General features: G+C 38.5%; 1 protein-coding gene and 1 non-coding gene across 27 annotated transcripts in view; both read left to right on the top strand.

The window, feature by feature from the left end:
- Positions 1 to 19,924, top strand: part of CCDC91 (coiled-coil domain containing 91) — a 387,168-nt gene that overhangs the window by 310,693 nt on the left and 56,551 nt on the right. Inside the window, exon 13 of one of the 26 annotated variants that reach the window (XM_045465035.1) lies at positions 10,818 to 10,853. The exons of the other annotated variants lie outside the window; for them this stretch is intronic. Within the exon in view, the coding sequence (XP_045320991.1) occupies positions 10,818 to 10,838 (21 nt within the window). The 3' untranslated portion in view covers positions 10,839 to 10,853. Of the gene's footprint in view, positions 1 to 10,817; positions 10,854 to 19,924 lie in introns of those variants that run through there. 26 annotated transcript variants of the gene reach the window in all.
- LOC123592274 lies at positions 225 to 332 on the top strand. The gene has a single exon (XR_006709672.1). It is a non-coding gene; the product is annotated as a U6 spliceosomal RNA (small nuclear RNA).

Below are 19,924 nucleotides of genomic sequence, written 5' to 3' on the forward strand. Positions count from 1 at the left end.
TTTTTCTCAGAATATGTATATACTGTACAAAACTAAGAAAAACTTAACAAAGGTTTGTCAGTAGATCTATTCCATAGAGATTTGAACTGCATTATCAACAGTCAGCACAGGAATGTTCCCAATTTCCATCCCTGAAGCTGTAATTGTTTTATTTCTACACTCAACCTATTAGTGTCTAATAGTGTACGGTCTGGCCAATTTCACATTTAAAATAAAAGCAGTCAGTGCTCACGTCAGTGGCACATACACTAAAACTGGAACAAAACAGAAAAGATTAGCATGGTCCCTGTGCAAGGATGACACATGAAATATAATCAGCAATTCTCATATATGCTGTAGGTTCTTAAGACTTTCTCATACGTTAGGCTGTGAAAAATATTAGATGCCCTTGATAAAGTCTTTCAAGAGCTACTACCATCTGCTTAAGAATATACTATGATTTAACTACGGGAATTTTTGTTTGTTTGTTTTTAATAATTTATTGTCATTTTAGCTAACATACAGTGTATACAGTGTAGTCTTGGCTTCGGAAGTAGATTCCCATGATTCATCCCTTACATACAACACCCAGTGCTCATCCCAACAAGTGCCTTCCTCAGTGCCTATCTCCCATTTTCCCGCCTCCCCAACCCCCCCTCCCCCATTTCCATCAGCCCTCAGTTTGTTCTCTGTATTTAAAGAGTCTCTTATGGTTTGCCTCCCTCTCTGTTTGTAACTTATTTTTCCCTCCCTTCCCCTCTGGTCTTCTGTTAACTTTCTCAAATTCCATATATGAGTGAAAACATATGATATCTTTTTCTGACTATTTCATTTAGCATAATACCCTCCAGTTCCATCCACATTGTTGCAAATGACAAAATTTCATTCTTTTTTTATCACCAAGTAGTATTCCATTGTATACCACATCTTCTTAATCCGTTCATCAGTTGATGGACATTTGGACTCTTCCCATAATTTGGCTGTTAACTACAATAGTTCATAATGAAATATAAGTGATTATGAACTGTTTGATAGAATTGGTGATGTAGCACTGTTGAAAAATAAGATTTTGTACAATATTATACCAATAAAAAATTTCCCAAAGTTTTTATTGCCAACAGAGTATTATTGATTTCTATTGTATAGATTTTACATACTCTATTCACTCATTAACAATTGCTGATTTAATATTTATATACTAAGTATATACTATAAGTAAGATAGACATGATGTCTACACTTCCAAGGATTATAGTCTTGGAAAAACTGTAGTCTGGGGAAAACCAGAAATTGCCACCCATGTGAAAGTGCTGAGACAGAAGTGGCACAGGGTGCTATCGAAGCACCTGGAAAGATGACCTAATGAAGTCCTAGTGGATCAGAGAATCCTTCTCAACATAATGATGTGTAAGCTAAAACTTTAAGAATTACTTCTCTCTCTTGGGGCGCCTGGGTGGCGCAGTCGGTTGAGCGTCCGACTTCAGCCAGGTCACGATCTCGCGGTCCGTGAGTTCGAGCCCCGCGTCGGGCTCTGGGCTGATGGCTCAGAGCCTGGAGCCTGTTTCCGGTTCTGTGTCTCCCTCTCTCTCTGCCCCTCCCCCGTTCATGCTCTGTCTCTCTCTGTCCCAAAAATAAATAAACGTTGAAAAAAAAAAAAAAATTAAAAAAAAAAAAAAAAAGAATTACTTCTCTCTCCCTATATCTAATATATAGGGATATGTATCTTTAAAATATATCCAGATTCTGGGGCGCCTGGGTGGCTCAGTTGGTTAAGCATCCAACTCTTGGTTTCGGCTCAGGTCATGATCTCATGGTTCATGGGTTCAAGCCCCACATCAGGCTCTGTGCTGACGGCACGGAGCCTGCTTGGGATTCTGTCTCCCTCTCTCTCTGCCCCTCCCCTGCTCGCTCTCTCTCTCTCTCTCTCTCTCAAGAAAAAATAAACATTAAAAAAAATTAAAAAAAATATATCCAGATTCTGACCACTTCGATTGCTTTCACCACTGCCCAAGCCACTGTCAGCTCTTGCCTGGACTTCTACACAAACCTCCTAAATGGTATCTTTACTTCTTTTTTTTTTTTAATTTTTTTGTAATCTTTGTTTATTTTTTGAGAGAGAGGCAGAGTGTGAATAGGGAAGGAGCAGAGAGAGAGGGAGACACAGAATCTGAAGCAGGCTCCAGGCTCTGAGCTGTCAGCACAGAGCCTGACGTGGGGCTGGAACTCACAAACTGTGAGATCATGACCTGAGCCAAAGTCGGACACTCAACTGACTGAGCCACCCAGGCGCCCTGACTGGTATCTTTACTTCTACACTTGCACTGAAAAGTCCTTTTTGAAAGTTCAGTCAGATTATATCACTCCTCTGTATAAAATCTTGAAATGAGTCCATGTCACTCAGAGGAAAACCAGAGTCATTGCAGTGGCCTATAGGGCTCTACGTCATCTTGCCTACGATTTCTTCCCTCATCTCCTGAAAACACCAAACATAACAGTAAAAATACTACAACTTTTTCACAGATTTTTAGTGTCATACAATACTCAATTCAGTGTTTTCAAAATTTCACTAAACTCTGGAAATTGGAAAATGAGCCTCATGATTTAATAAGTAGAGTTAACTATGCTGTGTTTCACATTTCACCTACATATTATTTTGAGGTATCTTTTTCAGCTCTGACAGCCATTGAAACCAAGTGTTGGGGTACCTGGGTGGCTTAGTTGGTTGAACATCCGACTTTTGATTTTGGCTCAGGTCATGATCTCACGGTCGTGAGATCTAGCCCCATGTCAGGCTCTGTGCTGAGCATGGAGCCTGCTTAAGATTTGTTCCCTCTCCCTCTGCTCCTCTCCTCTGCTTGTATGCATGTTCTGTCTCTCTCTCTCTTTCTCACTGCCTCTCAAATTAAAAAAAATAAAAATAAGTGTTAAACTACATCTAGAGTCAAATTGCTGTATCAAGATTTTCAAATACAAGGAAGCATTATTCAATTGCATTAGCCTTTTTTAAATAGTACATATTTCATAACATGTATAACATATTCCTAGAAAAATACAATATGTGTTCATAAATTAAGAAATAACCATTTTGTTGGGCCATGGAGGTTCTATTTTAGACCAGTGGTCTTTTCCACACTTATGTCTAAGAAAAGATAACCATAAAGATTTTTTAGAGAGCCATTATAGTAAGGAGAGCACTTATTTATTGAGAAAGTTGCACTGTTTGTTGAAGACTCTCCATTGTTTCATTTCTCTTAATTGGAAGACATGTTTGAGAGAGAAAATGAAGATGGAAACAGATGCAAGATAGTTGTCATAATTGATTTGTACCACAGTTACTTCAGTGCTAAGTTTCAAGTTATTTTAAAATATATCTCACTCCTTAAGACCTTTGATATAACACAGGATGGTGTCTTTTCTCATTTGTTTGGTTTTATTGTTGTAATGTTGTTAGGAAAGCTATAAGCTTAGGAACTATAGCAGAGAGCCAGTAAGACTCTTAAAGCAATTTAAAAAATAGCTAGATTGCTTAGGGAGTAGTCAAAAATGAGATATCTTTTAGAGCAACAATGATAAGCTATTTACTTTTCTAGAGAACAGGATTGAGATGAAATTCATGAGTAAATTCATTAGTAAGTCAAATATCATATTTATATGATGCAGAAGTATTATGAAATCTGACACTCATTTTTGAGAACTTATGGGATGATGAGTCTAAATACACATTTTTTTTTAATTTTTTTTTCAATGTTTATTCATTTTTGGGACAGAGAGAGACAGAGCATGAATGGGGGAGGGGCAGAGAGAGGGAGACACAGAATCGGAAACAGGCTCCAGGCTCCGAGCCATCAGCCCAGAGCCCGATGCGGGGCTCGAACTCACGGACCGCGAGATCGTGACCTGGCTGAAGTCGGACGCTTAACCGACTGCGCCACCCAGGCGCCCCTAAATACACATTTTAAAATGAGTGCATTGTACAAGGCAGCACACAATTGTTGTAATACATGACTCAGCCTATCATTGCTTGGAATGTTCAGAGAAGGGAACGTGAGGAAACAGGGCAGACTGTGTAAAGACCATAGTTCTTCATCTAGCACTGCAGAATTGTGGCAAACAGTGCTAATTACCTACATAAAATAAAGTCTCTCCTTCTGCTGAGTTAATAGGATTCCAGGGTTTTTAAAGGCAGCAGTGTATACAGTCACAAACAGCCTCCTCCTCAAACTCCTCTTCAGTCTTTAGTGGCCACATAACCCAGTTCTGGCCACTGAGGTGCTAAAGAGTCTACTGAGTGAGGTTTCTAAGAAGTTTCTTTTTTTAGTAAAAACTGGCACACTCCTTTGGCAAGTATGCTTTGCTTTTCCTTTCACTTCCTTCCTGTTTAGTACATAAACTAATACTTGAGGATGCAACAGCCATCTTATGATCAAAGGGAACTATATATATATGTATATATATATATAATACACTATATATATATATATATATATATATATATATATATATATAATGCACACACACACACACACACACACACACTAAAGAGCCCCATGCAAGAAAATAGTCTGTTCCTGGACTGCTTACCAGCTCTGGATGGCTTACTCCCAGAGACCATGGTGCATTAAATAATAAATTCTTCTTTAAGCCAGTTTGTCAGATTTCTGTTGCACACAGCTAAATACACCTCTGACTGATAAGAAGGGTTGGAATTTAGATAAGAAAAAAGAAATGAAGGACAACCAAGCGTAGAAGTCACAAGTGACAATAATATGAGCACCTAATTCGGAATCAGAAATGGATGTTACTTATCTGAGTACAGTGTAAAGACTAAGGCCTCTAGAGTAAAGTTTGTATTGAATCAACTACTTTTAAATATATAAATTGCCTTATTTATTTGGGGGGAGTATTTTAAATTATTTTATTTGTTATCTATGCATTATCTGAAAGACATGGCATTCTTCTCTCCATTTTTCTTAATGGAGGCAGAATTCCGTAAGTCCATGCCTTTAAGTATTCATTAGTCCATAAGTCAAGTGTAGACTCCTGTATGCTTTTCCCCATTACTTAAAGACCCCAAATTGTCATCTCAGGTAAACCCTTATAACAATTTTACCTGTCTTCCAACAAGTTTACAACACAGAAACGATATATTCAGATAAGAATTAGTCACCTGAACTGGTTGTAGTTCTCAGCAGCATTGTGACAGAGGACCAATCTAGGATTGACACCCAGTATTAGTTCAGTGGAATCATATTTTTATTTATTTTTTTTTCAACGTTTATTTATTTTTGGGACAGAGAGAGACAGAGCATGAACGGGGGAGGGGCAGAGAGAGAGGGAGACACAGAATCGGAAACAGGCTCCAGGCTCTGAGCCATCAGCCCAGAGCCCGACGCGGGGCTCGAACTCACAGACCGCGAGATCGTGACCTGGCTGAAGTCGGACGCTTAACTGACTGCGCCACCCAGGCGCCCCTGGAATCATATTTTTAAAAGCATGTTGCCATCTCTTAGTTTCCTTAGCTATAATATAGCAGCCTCTGATTTAAACTAAGGAAAAAGAAAATTCTCAAAAGTAGTAAAATATGCAAGGTAGTGAGTGTTTTAGCTTATTGTACTTGAACTGAAAAATGTCAATTTAATGAAAGGAGAAAAACTTTGCTTGTCCATTCCCATGTCTGGGGTATGGCCTCCCATCAATTATGCAAGCCTCTGGTATCCTTTCAACAAAATTTCTTTTTCTAAAGTTAGCCTGATCCAGTTCTATTGCTTAGAACCAAAAAACCCTACAGATACAGAGTAGCTGTATCTTACATCTGCATATATCCTATAACTTCATAGAAGTAGTTAGCATTCATCTGGTCTCTGGTGAGAAAGCACTAGTAGAGTTTTATGTAGGGAATAGTGGGAATCACTGAGATGCCTCATTCCTCTGCTCCCCATGAGAAGTGAACGAATGATTAGATGCAGCTTCACACTGAAGAACATTACTCTGTGTTCATGGTTGAAATTAGCACTTTCTAAATCTCATAGCATGTTTTGAACTAGACTATAGATTTTAAAATTAGATTCTGGCTTAAAAAGTACCCACTGAAATAATTGATGACACTTGAATGTTTCTTAAGAATAAGGGAGGATATATATATTACCATAAGACATGGTGCTGAAACTGTCACTTCAGCAATCTTTAATTGATGAGTTCCATTATGTGTTCAATATAGCACAATCCATGATATAAATAAATCCCTTGCAACGAGCATCCTTAGACTGTACAGAATGTAGAATTGCTAACTAGTAGGTTGAGAAAAGAGGGCATACAACTGAGAGGAAAGAATAATCAAAGACCACCCTGAATTAGTTGCTTCTTTACCACCAGGGGGGGTAAAGTATTTCCTAGGAAGATGAATAAATTATGTAATCACTAAATATTTCCATGCCTTCTATAAGTTAGGTGGGTTTTTTTTTAGGAAGATTTTGAACTAATTATTGAACTATATGCATGGAAATGTTTATGTCACTTAGAAGGTTCTTATGCATGTATTTCACTCATCATATGTAGATCAAGAAAAAATGCCCTGTGGGGCAGGTAATGGACTTCAGTGAAGTTTAGCAGAACAGCTTCACTAAGGCTGTAAATTAACCTGCCATTTTAGTTTTGGAAACTTGGTGCAGAATGACCAATTGGTCATGGTGCTGTAGAACACCCTAAACTGTACGCACTACGGTCGGTAAAGGCTGCTTCAGTAACACTGAAGATAGGAACTGTTGCCCATTTTGGTATCCATTAATGGACTTCTTTTCCCCTATTTTTTCACAAAAAAAACTGGAATTGGGCATAATTATTCTGTAAGAACAAGGAAATCTTTGACCTTCTTAACTACCCACTTAAGTTTTCCAAACTTTCCTGCTCAAAGAACTCTTACCGTTTGCCCTTAGAATCGTTTGCTCTGAAGTGCAGGCAAATGAGTGGAGCTCCAAATTTTGTACACCGAGTGATGGGAAAGAATATTATTTCTGTGCCCTGCACTGAAATGCCATCTTAATGGCTTGTTCATAGTGCAGCCCCGCTCACAGAGGCATGATACTCCATGGCCTTGAAAGATTCATTCTGGGAAGTGAACGCTAAAGCAACTCAGAGATTGCCATTCTGTCTTCCCACAGTGAAAAATGAAGTGGATCAAAGCATCTGTAAAGCAAAACCAAAGTGATTATTCATTTCTTTCCTTGTTTAAGAAACATGCACTTTCACTGCTGCTACACCCCTCTCCTCTGACCCTGGATGCCAGTAATTGCAGATTCAGATTGACCACACAGAGTCTGACCCGTAGCTATACCCAAAGAGCAACCACATCCAAGACACAGAAGGAAAGCCAAAAATAATGAAAGCCTCTGTATCTGAAAAGATTCTTATTTAAGATCTCAGGTAAGCCTATAGAATTGTGGACTCAGGCAATCAGACATCAATCAGACATTCAGTTTCTTTTCACTTGCCTTGTATTTCTTGAAGCCCTACCAAGAAGTGCTCCAACAGAGAGCAAACAGAGATGACTGCTTAAACAGCACCTTTGCTCCACAGAATTTTCTTTTAGGTAAACAGTCCTCAGTTCCTATGTAGACTTCACTGTGTGGGGATATGTATTAGGGCTAAAACCAAAAGCCAAATCAATGATAAAACGTATTTCTGAAAGCAGAGAGAAGTCACTAAATCTTATTTGCACTTACTATAATTAAATATCAATTAGATTAGATAATTTATGCAGATTTCAGATATAGCTGGTGTATAGAGTTTTTTTGGTTACAAGCAATAGACCTAGATCAGGCTAACTTTAGGAAAAGGGATTTTGTTGAAAGGTTATCAGAGGCTTATGGAATTGATGGAAGGCTGTACACCAGACATTGGTATGGCAAGATAAATAAATCACCTTTGGGAATTCAGAGGCAGCAATGTTAACAATGGTGTTACAGTGAAAAATAAACTGGTCAGGGTAGCATTACCATGAATGGACAAAACTTACCATTTTCTGTGTTGTTTCTCCACTCGGTATATAAATTCCAGAGAAGGAGAATCTGGGTTGGTTTGGGTTACATGCCTGCCCTTTGGCTAGGGGAGGACAAGACACCTAATTACAGTCCACCGTGCTAAATCCAAGGGGTAAGAATTAAATCCCCAAATGGAGTTCAAGTTGCCATTAAGAGGGAGAACTAAGATGCTGGAAGCCAAAAAGCAACAGATGTTCAATATAACTATCATTTATTCAGTGTGCATAGTTTACCAGTCACTATTTCATATGCATTATCTTATTTAATTCTTAAAACAGGCCTCATAGTAAGTTACTATTTTACACATAAGAAAACTTAGGCTTTTGCAGCCACTCTGGAAAACGGTGTGGAGGTTCCTCAAAAAATTAAAAATAGATCCTACCCTATAACCCAGCAATAGCACTGCTAGGAATTTACCCAAGGAATATAGGAGTGCTGATGCATAGGGGCACTTGTACCCCAATGTTTATAGCAGCACTTTCAACAATAGCCGAATTATGGAAAGAGCCTAAATGTCCATCAACTGATGAATGGATAAAGAAGTTGTGGTTTATATATACAATGGAATACTACTTGGCAATGAGAAAGAATGAAATATGGCCTTTGTAGCAACATGGATGGAACTGGAGAGTGTTATGCTAAATAAAATAAGTTAGGCAGAGAAAGACAGACACCATATGTTTTCACTCGTATGTGGATCCTGAGAAACTTAACGGAAGACCATGGGGGAGGGGAAGGGGGGGGAAATTACAGAGAGGGAAGGAGGCAAACCATGAGAAACTGTTGAAAACTGAGAATAAACTGAGGGTTGATGGAGGGTGGGAGGGAGGGGAAAGTGGGTGATGGGCATTGAGGAGGGCACCTTTTGGGATGAGCGCTGGGTGTTGTATGGAAACCAATTTGATAATAAATTTCATATTAGAAAGAAAAGAAAAGAAAGAAAGAAAGAAAGAAAGAAAGAAAGAAAGAAAGAAAGAAAGAAAGAGAAAAGAAAGAAGAAAAGAAAGAAAAAGAAAAGAAAGAAAGAAAAAAGAAAAGAAAGAAAAAGAAAACTTAAGCTTTGAGAAAGGTTAGGTAACTTACCCAAGGTCATACCACTAGAAAATGGCAGAATTTGGGACTCCAGAGGGAACAATCCTAACAACTAGACTCCATGCTCCCTCTTGACAGACTTGTGATTATCATTGGTGACAGTATATCCTGAGCGTGTTTCTCAGGGCTAAAATACAAAACAATTTTATTTTAAATGCCATGTGTAGATATATTAAATCTACCAGTAGTACTATACAATGTATAAATTCTTTATTTGAATCAAGCTTTGGGAATAAATGTTATGTAAATTCAGAAGTGTAAATTTGAAAATGACTTTTTTTCTCTGATGTGAATTCAGGCTTTAGTTTCTTAATATAATGAAGGGTTTAGTTTCATAATACAATGAATTTAGCAGTAAATGACAGTTGTGAGCCTGCAAATCAAGCTTTATACATATGCTTGCTACCTCTTGGTTTGTAGGGATGTGATTGAGATAAGTTCCAGTAGTGACTGCCATCTGGACCAGAAAAAGTTGCATAAAATAAAATGAACTACTATACCCATTTTTACTGGTAGCATTCTTTTCAATCTTTGGCAAGTTAGTTTCCTTCACAGAGCTCAATTTCCCCATCTGTAGTAAAGAGATACTAATATTCCCCATAATCCCAAGAATGTAATGAGATAATGAATGTAACATACTTCATGACCTCTAAACCAGGGTTTCTCAGCGTTGGCTCTATTGACCTTTTAAGCCAAATAATTCTTTATTGTGGGAGGCTGGATAGTCATTGTTGGTTGGATGATTAACATCATTCCTGGCCTCTATCTAATAGATGGCCAGTAGCACCCATCCCCTACTGACAAACAACTGACTCCAAAATCACTATCAATTTTCTCAATGACACTATTCTGTTTATCAAAATAAGTATCCTAAATTATAAAGATATTTTTCCAAAGGACTCAGAAACTATTTTGAATGTTTTTTAGTTGTCTTCCTACCCTCCCACAACTTTTCTGAATTCCTTTTTAGGGAAAGGAAAGTGCTTCCCATTGAAAAGGAATGCTCTTTCTGGCCTCTTACAGCTCTAGGAGTTAATGTCTTTATACCATATCCACATCTAATAATCAGCTGATACTAGTACAGCCTTACCAGTTTGTCTTAAGGCAGATGCCACCACAAAAGAAACTCTGAGATTGAGATTTATGTGCAGGAAATTTATCAGGGAATACCCTTAGGATCAGTACCTATGTGGGGAGAAGGAAATAGGATTGAGCAAAGGGAGGAGTTGCAATATAGTTGTACAAGGGCTTCAGCTAATACTGTGGAGCCTCAGAGCTGGGGTGGCCCTTCAGAGTTGGATCAGATCACCTTGAGGCCAGGGGTCTGAACTTTGTACTCCCACAGCAACCAGTCATTGAATGTAGGAGTCTTTCAGAGAGAGGGCATGACCTTAGTCAAGGTCTCAATTCCTTGAGAGGGACTCTGCTAAAACCCACCAGTCACCAACAATCTCGGCAACTAGGGGAATTGGTATGTTCATCTTGAAAGTAGATTCTTGGTAGTGCACTACAGTTCATCTTTTGCACCAATCAAATCCACTTCCATTATTTAAGTTCTTGAAACAGTTCCTTGAGGATCGTTTGGTCTTTGGACTTCTTCTGTGGGGAAACCTACAAAAGGAAAGTTGGTGAGATGAGCTAGTAACTCTTACTTTAGCTGATCTCAAGGCCACAACTAATTCTTATCTCCCTCCTCTACTCTTTGTTCTAGATTCCTCTTACTCTTGGCTGAATTCTGCTGTTTCAGGGGCTTAATGATGAAATAACCCCAACCGCATCTGTAAGACCTCTAAGATTCTGTTGCCATGTGTTTCTCAGGCTATAGCTGTTAAACTTGTCTGTTTACAGTAAAAATAGGCAAAGGAGTTCTAAGAGATGCCCAACTGGATCACCAGGATGTCGTTGTGTAATTGTGTAACAGGCCTTGTCTCCTCTTTTGTTTGTTTGCTTATTTGTTGCCCCTGTCTTTTTTGATCAGGATCAATTACCTCTGCCTTCTTTCCTTGCCTACTGTTCTTGGCATGAGGAGCCCAAAGTGACCAGTTAGCAATAATAGCTTAAAGTTTAATGAGACTTATTTTGTGTCCTTTGGTGGAATATCATCACCCTTCTAGGAATCAGTACCTCTAAAGCCTAGGGTCTGCAGGAGTGAGAAGCACAGATTCTCCAATTCAGTTATTAAGAATATGATGATAGGGGCGCCTGGGTGGCGCAGTCGGTTAAGCGTCCGACTTCAGCCAGGTCACGATCTCGCGGTCCGTGAGTTCGAGCCCCGCGTCAGGCTCTGGGCTGATGGCTCGGAGCCTGGAGCCTGTTTCCGATTCTGTGTCTCCCTCTCTCTCTGCCCCTCCCCCGTTCATGCTCTGTCTCTCTCTGTCCCAAAAATAAATAAACGTTGAAAAAAAAGAATATGATGATAAATAGGGCCACTCTTACTGCTACCTCTTAGTTCCTGGACCCATGAATTCTACTTTTTGGAAACACAGCTCCTTATAATGATTGTTGACTTAAAGCATATTCTGTATCCTAGAGAATGAATTATAGGATATCATCTCCAAGGAGCACTAGCTGCACTTTTAATAGATCATTCCCTCATTCTGTCAGGCCAGCAGGTTTTGGGTGGTGTAGTCTGTGATAGCACTTCTACTGTCTGCCATAGCAATTACGGCATTTCTGCTTCATGTTATATGGACCATTGCTTTCTGTATTCTTCCAAGAGCCCTCATAGCAGCGTCTTAGCATCATCTCATGTGATCTTGCTAGGGTATTAAATCCTATGAGAGAATGTTTCCATATCAATAATCTCCGTTATCTAAACTCAGTCTATCTCCTCTTGATTGAGTACTCTCTCATATATAGTGTCCTGTGCCCTGCTGGTATTTGCTTGACTAGGTCCTACGGTTCCTTTGAGCGATAGTCCCTTTCTTCTCGTAGCAGGCACAGCACTTCCTAGGCTGGTTTATGATGTAATACTCAATTCATGACCTTGGTGTGGGGCCCACGTCTTGAATAGGTAGGTATAAATCTTAGTGGTGGGATGTGAGTGGGGGTGGTGGAAGCATATGTGTCATCTTGCAAGGCGGAAGGCTATTTATTGTTTTCAAGCAGCAAGGGGCTGCTATTCTCTAGATAGAAGTGTTACATACATCACAGTTTAGTAGATCTTAGTTCTGGATGATGACATGAGTGGCCTAGTTTATGTTTTTAATATAATTGTTTTATTAAGTTCTCTTTTAAAAACTAGTTTGTATAGGGGCGCCTGGGTGACTCAGTTGGGTTAGCATCTGATTGCTGGTTTTGGCTCAGGTCATGATCTCACGGTTTGTGAGGTCAAGCCCTGAGTTGGGCTCCATGCCTTGGAATTCTCTCTCCCTCTCTCTCTGCCCCTCTCCTGCTTGTGCACGCGCATGCACACTCTCTTTCTCTGTCTCTCTCTCTCAAAATAAATATACTTTAAAAAAATAGTATGCATGGATTATCAGTGTGTAATTAAAGATGCATAATATTTAAAGATATACCCTGTATAAAAAGATATGTGTGATAGCTAGCTAGATACCATCCAAATAAAAACATTTGGATTATTTTCAAGGCTGATAATGAAGATAAGAAAGGGAGAAAAGGAATGCTCTAAAGCACAAAATTACAGAATTTCTATTGCTTGTAATATGAATATAGTATATTTTAGGTTTCAAGGCTACTTCTAGCACAAAATGTTTGGTGAAGGAGTATTATTTTCACTTAGAAGTAAATTCTGTGTCTTTTTTTTTTTAATGTTTGTTTATTTTTAAGAGGGAGAGGGACAGAGAGGGAGACCCAGAATCTGAAGCAAGCTCCAGGCTCTGAGCTGTCAGCACAGAGCCTGATGAAGGACCCAAACTTGTGAACCACAAGGTCATAACCTGAGCCGAAGTCAGATGCTCAACCGACTGAGCCACCCAGGCACCCAAATCTGTATGTCTTGATCCAAGAACTCTTCTCACATTTCTAGACCGCTAATAATTTTGAAAGGTCTAGCAGCGTATCAGTACTTACTCTTGCACTCTTCTGAGAGTATGGTTATACCAGCAGGGAGAGATACCAGTGTTGAAGGGAGGGTAGCCACCGGAAGTTGAATCTTGAAATTGAAAAGGGTGGAGAAGTTGGTTTTTAGATAAGAAATGGAAATCAGAAATAGTTTTCCTGAAAGTCTTTTACAGTCCCTATCTAACTTGCTAATTCTTTTCACATATTACACTTTGAAAAATAGGTGGATAATGATTTGTTTCCTAAGTTAATTTGTCATTTGTTTTTGACACCTCTGTTGTATACTTAATCCTTTGGATAATATAAATATGAGATAATCATTTTTCCCTAGAAGAACACAGTTTCTAACCTTCCTTCCTGTGAAGTATACCTGAGGACATGGGATTAGACTTGCTATGTCTAAAGGAGGTTTCTTGATTTCCACCACCTGTCTCCTGCCAGATTTGCTCCTTCTGAAGCCTTTCTTATCTCAATATCATAGCAGTCACTCAAACCATAATCCTGAAAGTCATTCTCTTTCCACAACTTACATGGTCTTCCAACAAAGCTGACGAATATACTCTAGAATAATACTGAACCCATCAACTCATCACTATCTTCCCATTGCATCTTCTCTAGGCCAAGCCAGCATCATCTTTCGGAGGGTCAAATATGCCTCCAGAATATCTTCTGAGTATATCATTTTATCACCATCTCCACTCCTGTGTCATAAGACCAAGACACCATCATCTTAACAAGACTACTTGCTACCAGTTTTGTGCCCACTGACCCTGCTACAATACATTTTTCATGCAGCATTTTTGAAGCATAAATCTGATCATGTCATTGCCAAACTTGAAATCTTCCAAAGGTCTGCCAAATGTTACCTTTTCAAAATGTCCATCCCTGACCATCTTAGCTAAAATTACTCCATACTTTTCTCCTTCCACCTACCATGCTCTACCACCGATGCTTTTTTTTTTTCCTAGCACTTAACCAGTGACTGAAATTATTTTATTTACTGTTTTAGATAGTTGCTTTCTATTTCTAAGAATGGCATGTTTTAAAAGAAAAAAAAAAAAAACCATGTGTTCCAATGCAGACACCAGTGCCTGATATTTTATAGTCATTCAGTAAATATCTGCTGAATAAATGAGAGTGGAGGTCATGGCAAGTTCTGAGCCTGGGGTGATTCCCTCTTACTGAAAAGGAGTCTGAGGACAAGCTGTACTTATTTTGTTTCTTTGTTTTATGAAGGACCCCCTGCACTGTGTCTGCATCTCATATGTCAATTTTATGTTGGAAAAAAATGTGTTGGTGTGGTCCCTTGCTGTCATGTTGCTGTCAGGCTTCTGTCTCCACCATAACCAATGAATGTTATTTGTCACTGGCAGATGAACATGATTTTCAGCCATGAGAAAATAATAAAAGGTTCTTAGTTCTAGGGTACTCTAGGATTTTTTATGATGTTTTCAATAAAATGAGTTAACCTCTGTTCTTTCATTTTACAGAATGGCTCTGAATGTCATTAAAAACACACGTGTTTGTGACTAGAAGGATTTCAGTACTTAACATCTTGTGTTAATCTTATTTTTCAAATCCCACTGCCAACCACTTCAGCCTGGCCAGACCACCCATATGGGTTTCTGTGATGCATTCTATTATGAATAGGTTCTTTTTACCAGTGGATTTTTCCTACCTTATCTACAAATGTCAGTTTTCTGCTCTCAAGGGAAAAGATACCACAATGAATACCAAGTCTATGCTCCCTATCAACTTGAATTTTTTGTCAAATTTATTTTCCTTTTTCTAACGTAGGAAAACTCCTTACATCAGTAGAAAGTCTATTCTCTCTAGTTCTAGAATCTAATTTAAGAGTGGAAGAGGTGCATTCCAGGTTAGAAGTAGACGGAATGTGGATATGTGCTTTTAGAGAACTCAGAATTAATGTCATTTCTCTCCCATTTCCTGCATTTCCTTTTTTAACGTCATTGACTATGTCAAGCATGATGTATTTACTGAGGCCACCTGTCTGTGTAGCACTATAAAAGGTATTGTGGGATAAAGCAGGCATTGGCCAAACATGACTAATGGGCCTAATCCAACTTGCTGCCTGTTTTTTTTTTTAAATAAAGTTTTATTGGAACACAGCTACATTCATTTGTTTACATGTTATCTATGGCTGCTTGCATGCTACAAGAGCGGAGTTGAGTAATTGTGACAGAGACCATATGGCCTGAAAAGCCTTTGTTATTTATTATCTGACTGTCTACAAAAAAGTTTGCCAACCCCGGGTATATAAATCATGTCCCCCATTCTCATAGTTTCTGAATTAATTGGGTCTGTTGTGAAAACATGGAGTAACTGGTAAATCAATACCAAATTGTATGATCCTGAAGAGAACAGATACCACAGAATACTTCTTGGTTGGAAAATAAATCTCATTTACAAAGGAACTGATGATTTTAAAATGATGAAATGCAGAGAGATTTATTGTACTGCCTTTACTCGATAATCCTGTGCTTTTCTTTGTCAAGTCTTAGATATGCTATGAAAATTAAAAACAAATTTAAAACTTTATTAGCAAACTTTTTCCTCCATGCTATATGTCCTCCATAACTTTATGTCCTCCATAACTCCCCCAGGTAGAAATAGCACAGGATTCTTAAGATCACAACATAACATGCCTGGCGCATCATAGATCCTCAGCTATGTTTATATAAATGAAAGAACACGCAAACTATAAAGGAAGAGAAATTCTGTGCAAATAATAGCTAATAGTATTGAGTATTCATTGTGTGCCATCTTGGAATGGGGTTTTTCGGCAGGAGAGAGACTGACTCTTATAAAGTTAAATGGTAGTTGGAATGTTAATTACTTCACTTAGTGTCTGATGCATGGCACATTATAAGCGCTTGATAAGTTTTTGCTGTTATTATTTAGTCCATATTTTCTTTCAGACATAGTACTAATTATGCTGAGGTGCATGAAAATAAGCAAAGCATACAAATTAACCCTTGATTGCATCACTCTCCATCATTAAGAACATTTGGGAAATACATAACAGAGTGATTCACATTAATGTAAAACTAGCTGATTCATCAGTGTAGAAAACATCTTTTTTTTTTTAATTAAACATATTTTTTGTTATGCTGATTATTAATAGCTTACTAATATCTTTTACATATCAAGAGAAAGTAGCTATTGTATATGAGGTTGTAAGTACTCACCCGCTTCCTTTTCTAAAAACCTTTTATTATAGTCTAACATAAACTCTAAGAATAGCGCTCAGTGAATTTTCACAAAGGAGGCACACCTGTGTAACCAGCACTGTGGTCAAGCAGAATATTACCAACATGCCGGACTACCGTCTTCCAGGGCTCCTTTTCATTCACCACTACTCTCCCAAGGGGAACCACTCTCCTGTCAAAGGAACAAGCATTATAAAGACTAATCAAGGAGATGCTAGCATGTTCTTTTAATAAGTCCAGAGATTCTGTTAGGCCTTTGAGAACAATCTGTCATTTTAAGTAGAGAATAGTCTTCTGACACTAAAATATTTTATGCTAAATATGTCAAAGTTCTTTCTACATCATCTGTAATGTGCTTTGACATGTTTAATATGAAGGCCTTCAGGGGCAGATAATTATTTTCCTCTTCTTAAAACAGAGAGTGAGGCAGGGTTGAACTACATGAAAAGTTCATGATTGGCAACAACAGCAGCAACAGTCTGGAGTTTTCACTAGAACGTCCATTAGTCAATCATGCAAATTTAGCTAGGCCTGGCAATGTGGAAAGTGAATTTAAATAGATCTCTGTTCTGCCATTACCCCATGCATTCAGGGAGTCTTAGTTTTTGTATTTTCCACTAATGTCTGTGAAGGAATTCATATCTCCCCTTCCTTCTGTTCTCGAAAGGCCATGCTGATCTACCTCGGCAATTAATTCTATACTCTGAATAACATGAATGAATATCCAAGAAAATGCTTTGAAAGCTATCAAGTTTTCTATTTCTTAGAGTTATTCCCTCATCCTAAATTTTCTTTGTTTTACTTTATGCTATATGTTTAAATTACTTCAAACAAACAAACAAAGAAAAGGGGGTTATTATAATTCTTGTTCCCAAATGTTTAGTTTGGCATCTGATGCAAGGCCCCAATTGCAGGCTTATGTGCCAGAAGCTCAAGCTGAAAACCAGAATGTAGTGGGCCGGCTTGAGATTTGAACTTGGGAGGAGTGTTTATATTTTCCCAAGGGCCTCATTAACAAGAACCCAAGCCCTCGATGTTACTACCAACACATTTTAACTCTGTTTTGTGAAGTAGAGTGTCATCTTATGTATACACATCTTTATCTTCTCTTCCCCCTCAATTGCCTTGTAAGCACCTCAAAAAAGTCTAACAATAAATCCTCATCAAATTTGAAGTTGTGTTTTTGTTCATAGTCCATGGCAAATATTCACACAATAGAATTTTATTCTTGGATATTTTCAAAATGAGAAACAACTGAATTGTCCATCAGTAGAGGGCTGGTTAAATAAATTATGTTACAGTGGAATGCTGTACATCCATTAAAAAGAATATTACCTGCATTTGTTGATATGGCTCCAAAATCTCCTGAATTATCTATCTCTCTGTATATGCTATATTAGAAAATATATTTAGGGGCACCTGGGTGGCTCAGTCGGTTGAGCATCTGACTTTGGCCTAGGTCATGATCTCATTGTTCCTGAGGTCGAGACCTGCGTCAGGCTCTGTGCTGACAGCTCAGAGCCTAGAGCCTGTTTCGGATTCTATGTCTCCCTCTCTCTCTCTCTGTCTCTCCCCCACTCACATTCTGTCTCTCTCTCTCAAAACTAAATAAACATTAAAAAACAAAACAAAACAAACAACATATATATATGTGTATATATATGTATATACATATATATACACATATATATATATATTTAAATAAGTAAAAGACAATGGTGATTGTCTTCTCTGGGAGGTAGAATGGGAAAGATTATGCCTCCTGCTTTATATTTCATTGTTTCAACATATAATATATTGATTATGTCGTAGCTTTAAAAAGAGAAAACCAACTTAAATACATTGTTGTGTTGTTTTGTGTCTGTTTTTTATATGTCCAGTATTTCAACCCTTTTTATTTTATTTTTTTAAGTCTATTCAGAATCCTCTCCGGAGCTTTGTCTGTAGGGGTATATAGGTTGGACTTGAGTGTTCTAGACAGGAGTAAGCTAAAGTTTTGCTTTCCCATTTGAGCCATGCCATACTTAGAAGGAAATGCTGACCAATGAAGTCAATGCCAAGACTGACAGTGGTATCGAGGTCAGAGAGAGTTCTTTAGCTCAGTTTCCTACTCATTCATCTGGGTCTGTTTTGTGGCTTTAATAGGATTAGAGAAACATTTACATTGAGGCTTTAGGAGAATTTTCACACTGCTCAGCTCACAGAACAATATAAACCCACAGGATTAGGGATGGGGTTTATATAAAGTCAGTAGGGTAAGATGAGTGCATACACCTGGTTATCTCCTGGTTTTCTACTTGCTGAGGAAGGCCCTCTGAGATAATGGGAACAACAATGTAAGTGTAGGCAAGGGCATGTATTTCAGGAAGACACGATGTGATATATTTTAAGGAAGTTCTACCTTTTTAAAAAGAAAGGAAAATCCATTTGCAAGTGATTTGTTGAAAACAAGACTGACATGGAAAATAATTTGCCTCTCAAATATATTGTTAGCATTTGCTTAATCTGCCATATATTCTTCACTCTTCAACCTTGCTTTTTCCTGCCTTTTGAGTCCCATAAAGATTGAAGTTATTCTTTCTGACTCTGATTCAGAGACCCATATTGCCTCTTGTAATTTAGGTGAATTGCTTACTGCAACACTAGAGATAAGATTAACACCCTCAGGAAACTGAGAATGCTAAGAAATAGTATCCAATTAGGACCTGTGGCAGGTTGTATTTTTCAAAAATGATCATAGCAGTGTTCCCAATCCACATTCTCCTTGTCAGTTGCTACTCCCCATCAGTAAGCACAGTCTATATCCCCTCCTCTTGAACCTGGGACCGAACTTTGGGCCTGCCTGAACAAATCTGATAAATAGGACACTGAGTGATTTTGAGGCTAAATCAAACAAGGCAATAAGGGCTCCACTCTTTTTGTGTCTTGTAATAATCACTTGTGAATCTAGCCATCATGCTGTGACAAAATTCAAACTGGCCTATTTGGGGCGACAACATGGAAGCCCCACATGGAAAGGAACTGAGGCCTCCAACCTCCAGCCAGCATCAGCCACCAGATGGGAGAGTGAGTAAGCCTTCGGCTGAATGTAGCTTCTAGTCTTCACGTCTTCCAGCCGAGATCCCAAATATCACGGAGCAGAGGCAAGCTGCTACAGCTGCACTATGTTCAAATTCCTGACCCACAGAGTTCATGAGCATAATAAATGGTTGTTTTACACCACTGAGTTGTAGGGTAATTTGTTTTGCAGCCATAGTAACTGGTACGGGGCCACTTCTCCACTCAGAGATGGATAAGGAAGTATCTGTAGACAAGAGCAAAATTCTTTTTGAGAGATAATTTTATATCTTCATGGTGTGGCCTGGATTCAAAGAGTAATTTTTAAGAGGCATATGTAACTAATATTGAGATGCACAGAGAAGAGGGGGCAGAGAACTGGTTATTAAAAACTGTCCGAGCAAACAGAGCTCATGCATTCAGAAACCACCGGAAAAAGTCTCTGTTAGGTCCAGTTAAGCACTCTGTGTGATTCCATGCTGTTTCAAGACTTGGAATATTATCTAGA

The sequence above is a fragment of the Leopardus geoffroyi genome, chromosome B4 (genome assembly GCF_018350155.1).
Source record: "Leopardus geoffroyi isolate Oge1 chromosome B4, O.geoffroyi_Oge1_pat1.0, whole genome shotgun sequence".
Classification (NCBI taxonomy): Eukaryota; Metazoa; Chordata; class Mammalia; order Carnivora; family Felidae; genus Leopardus; species Leopardus geoffroyi.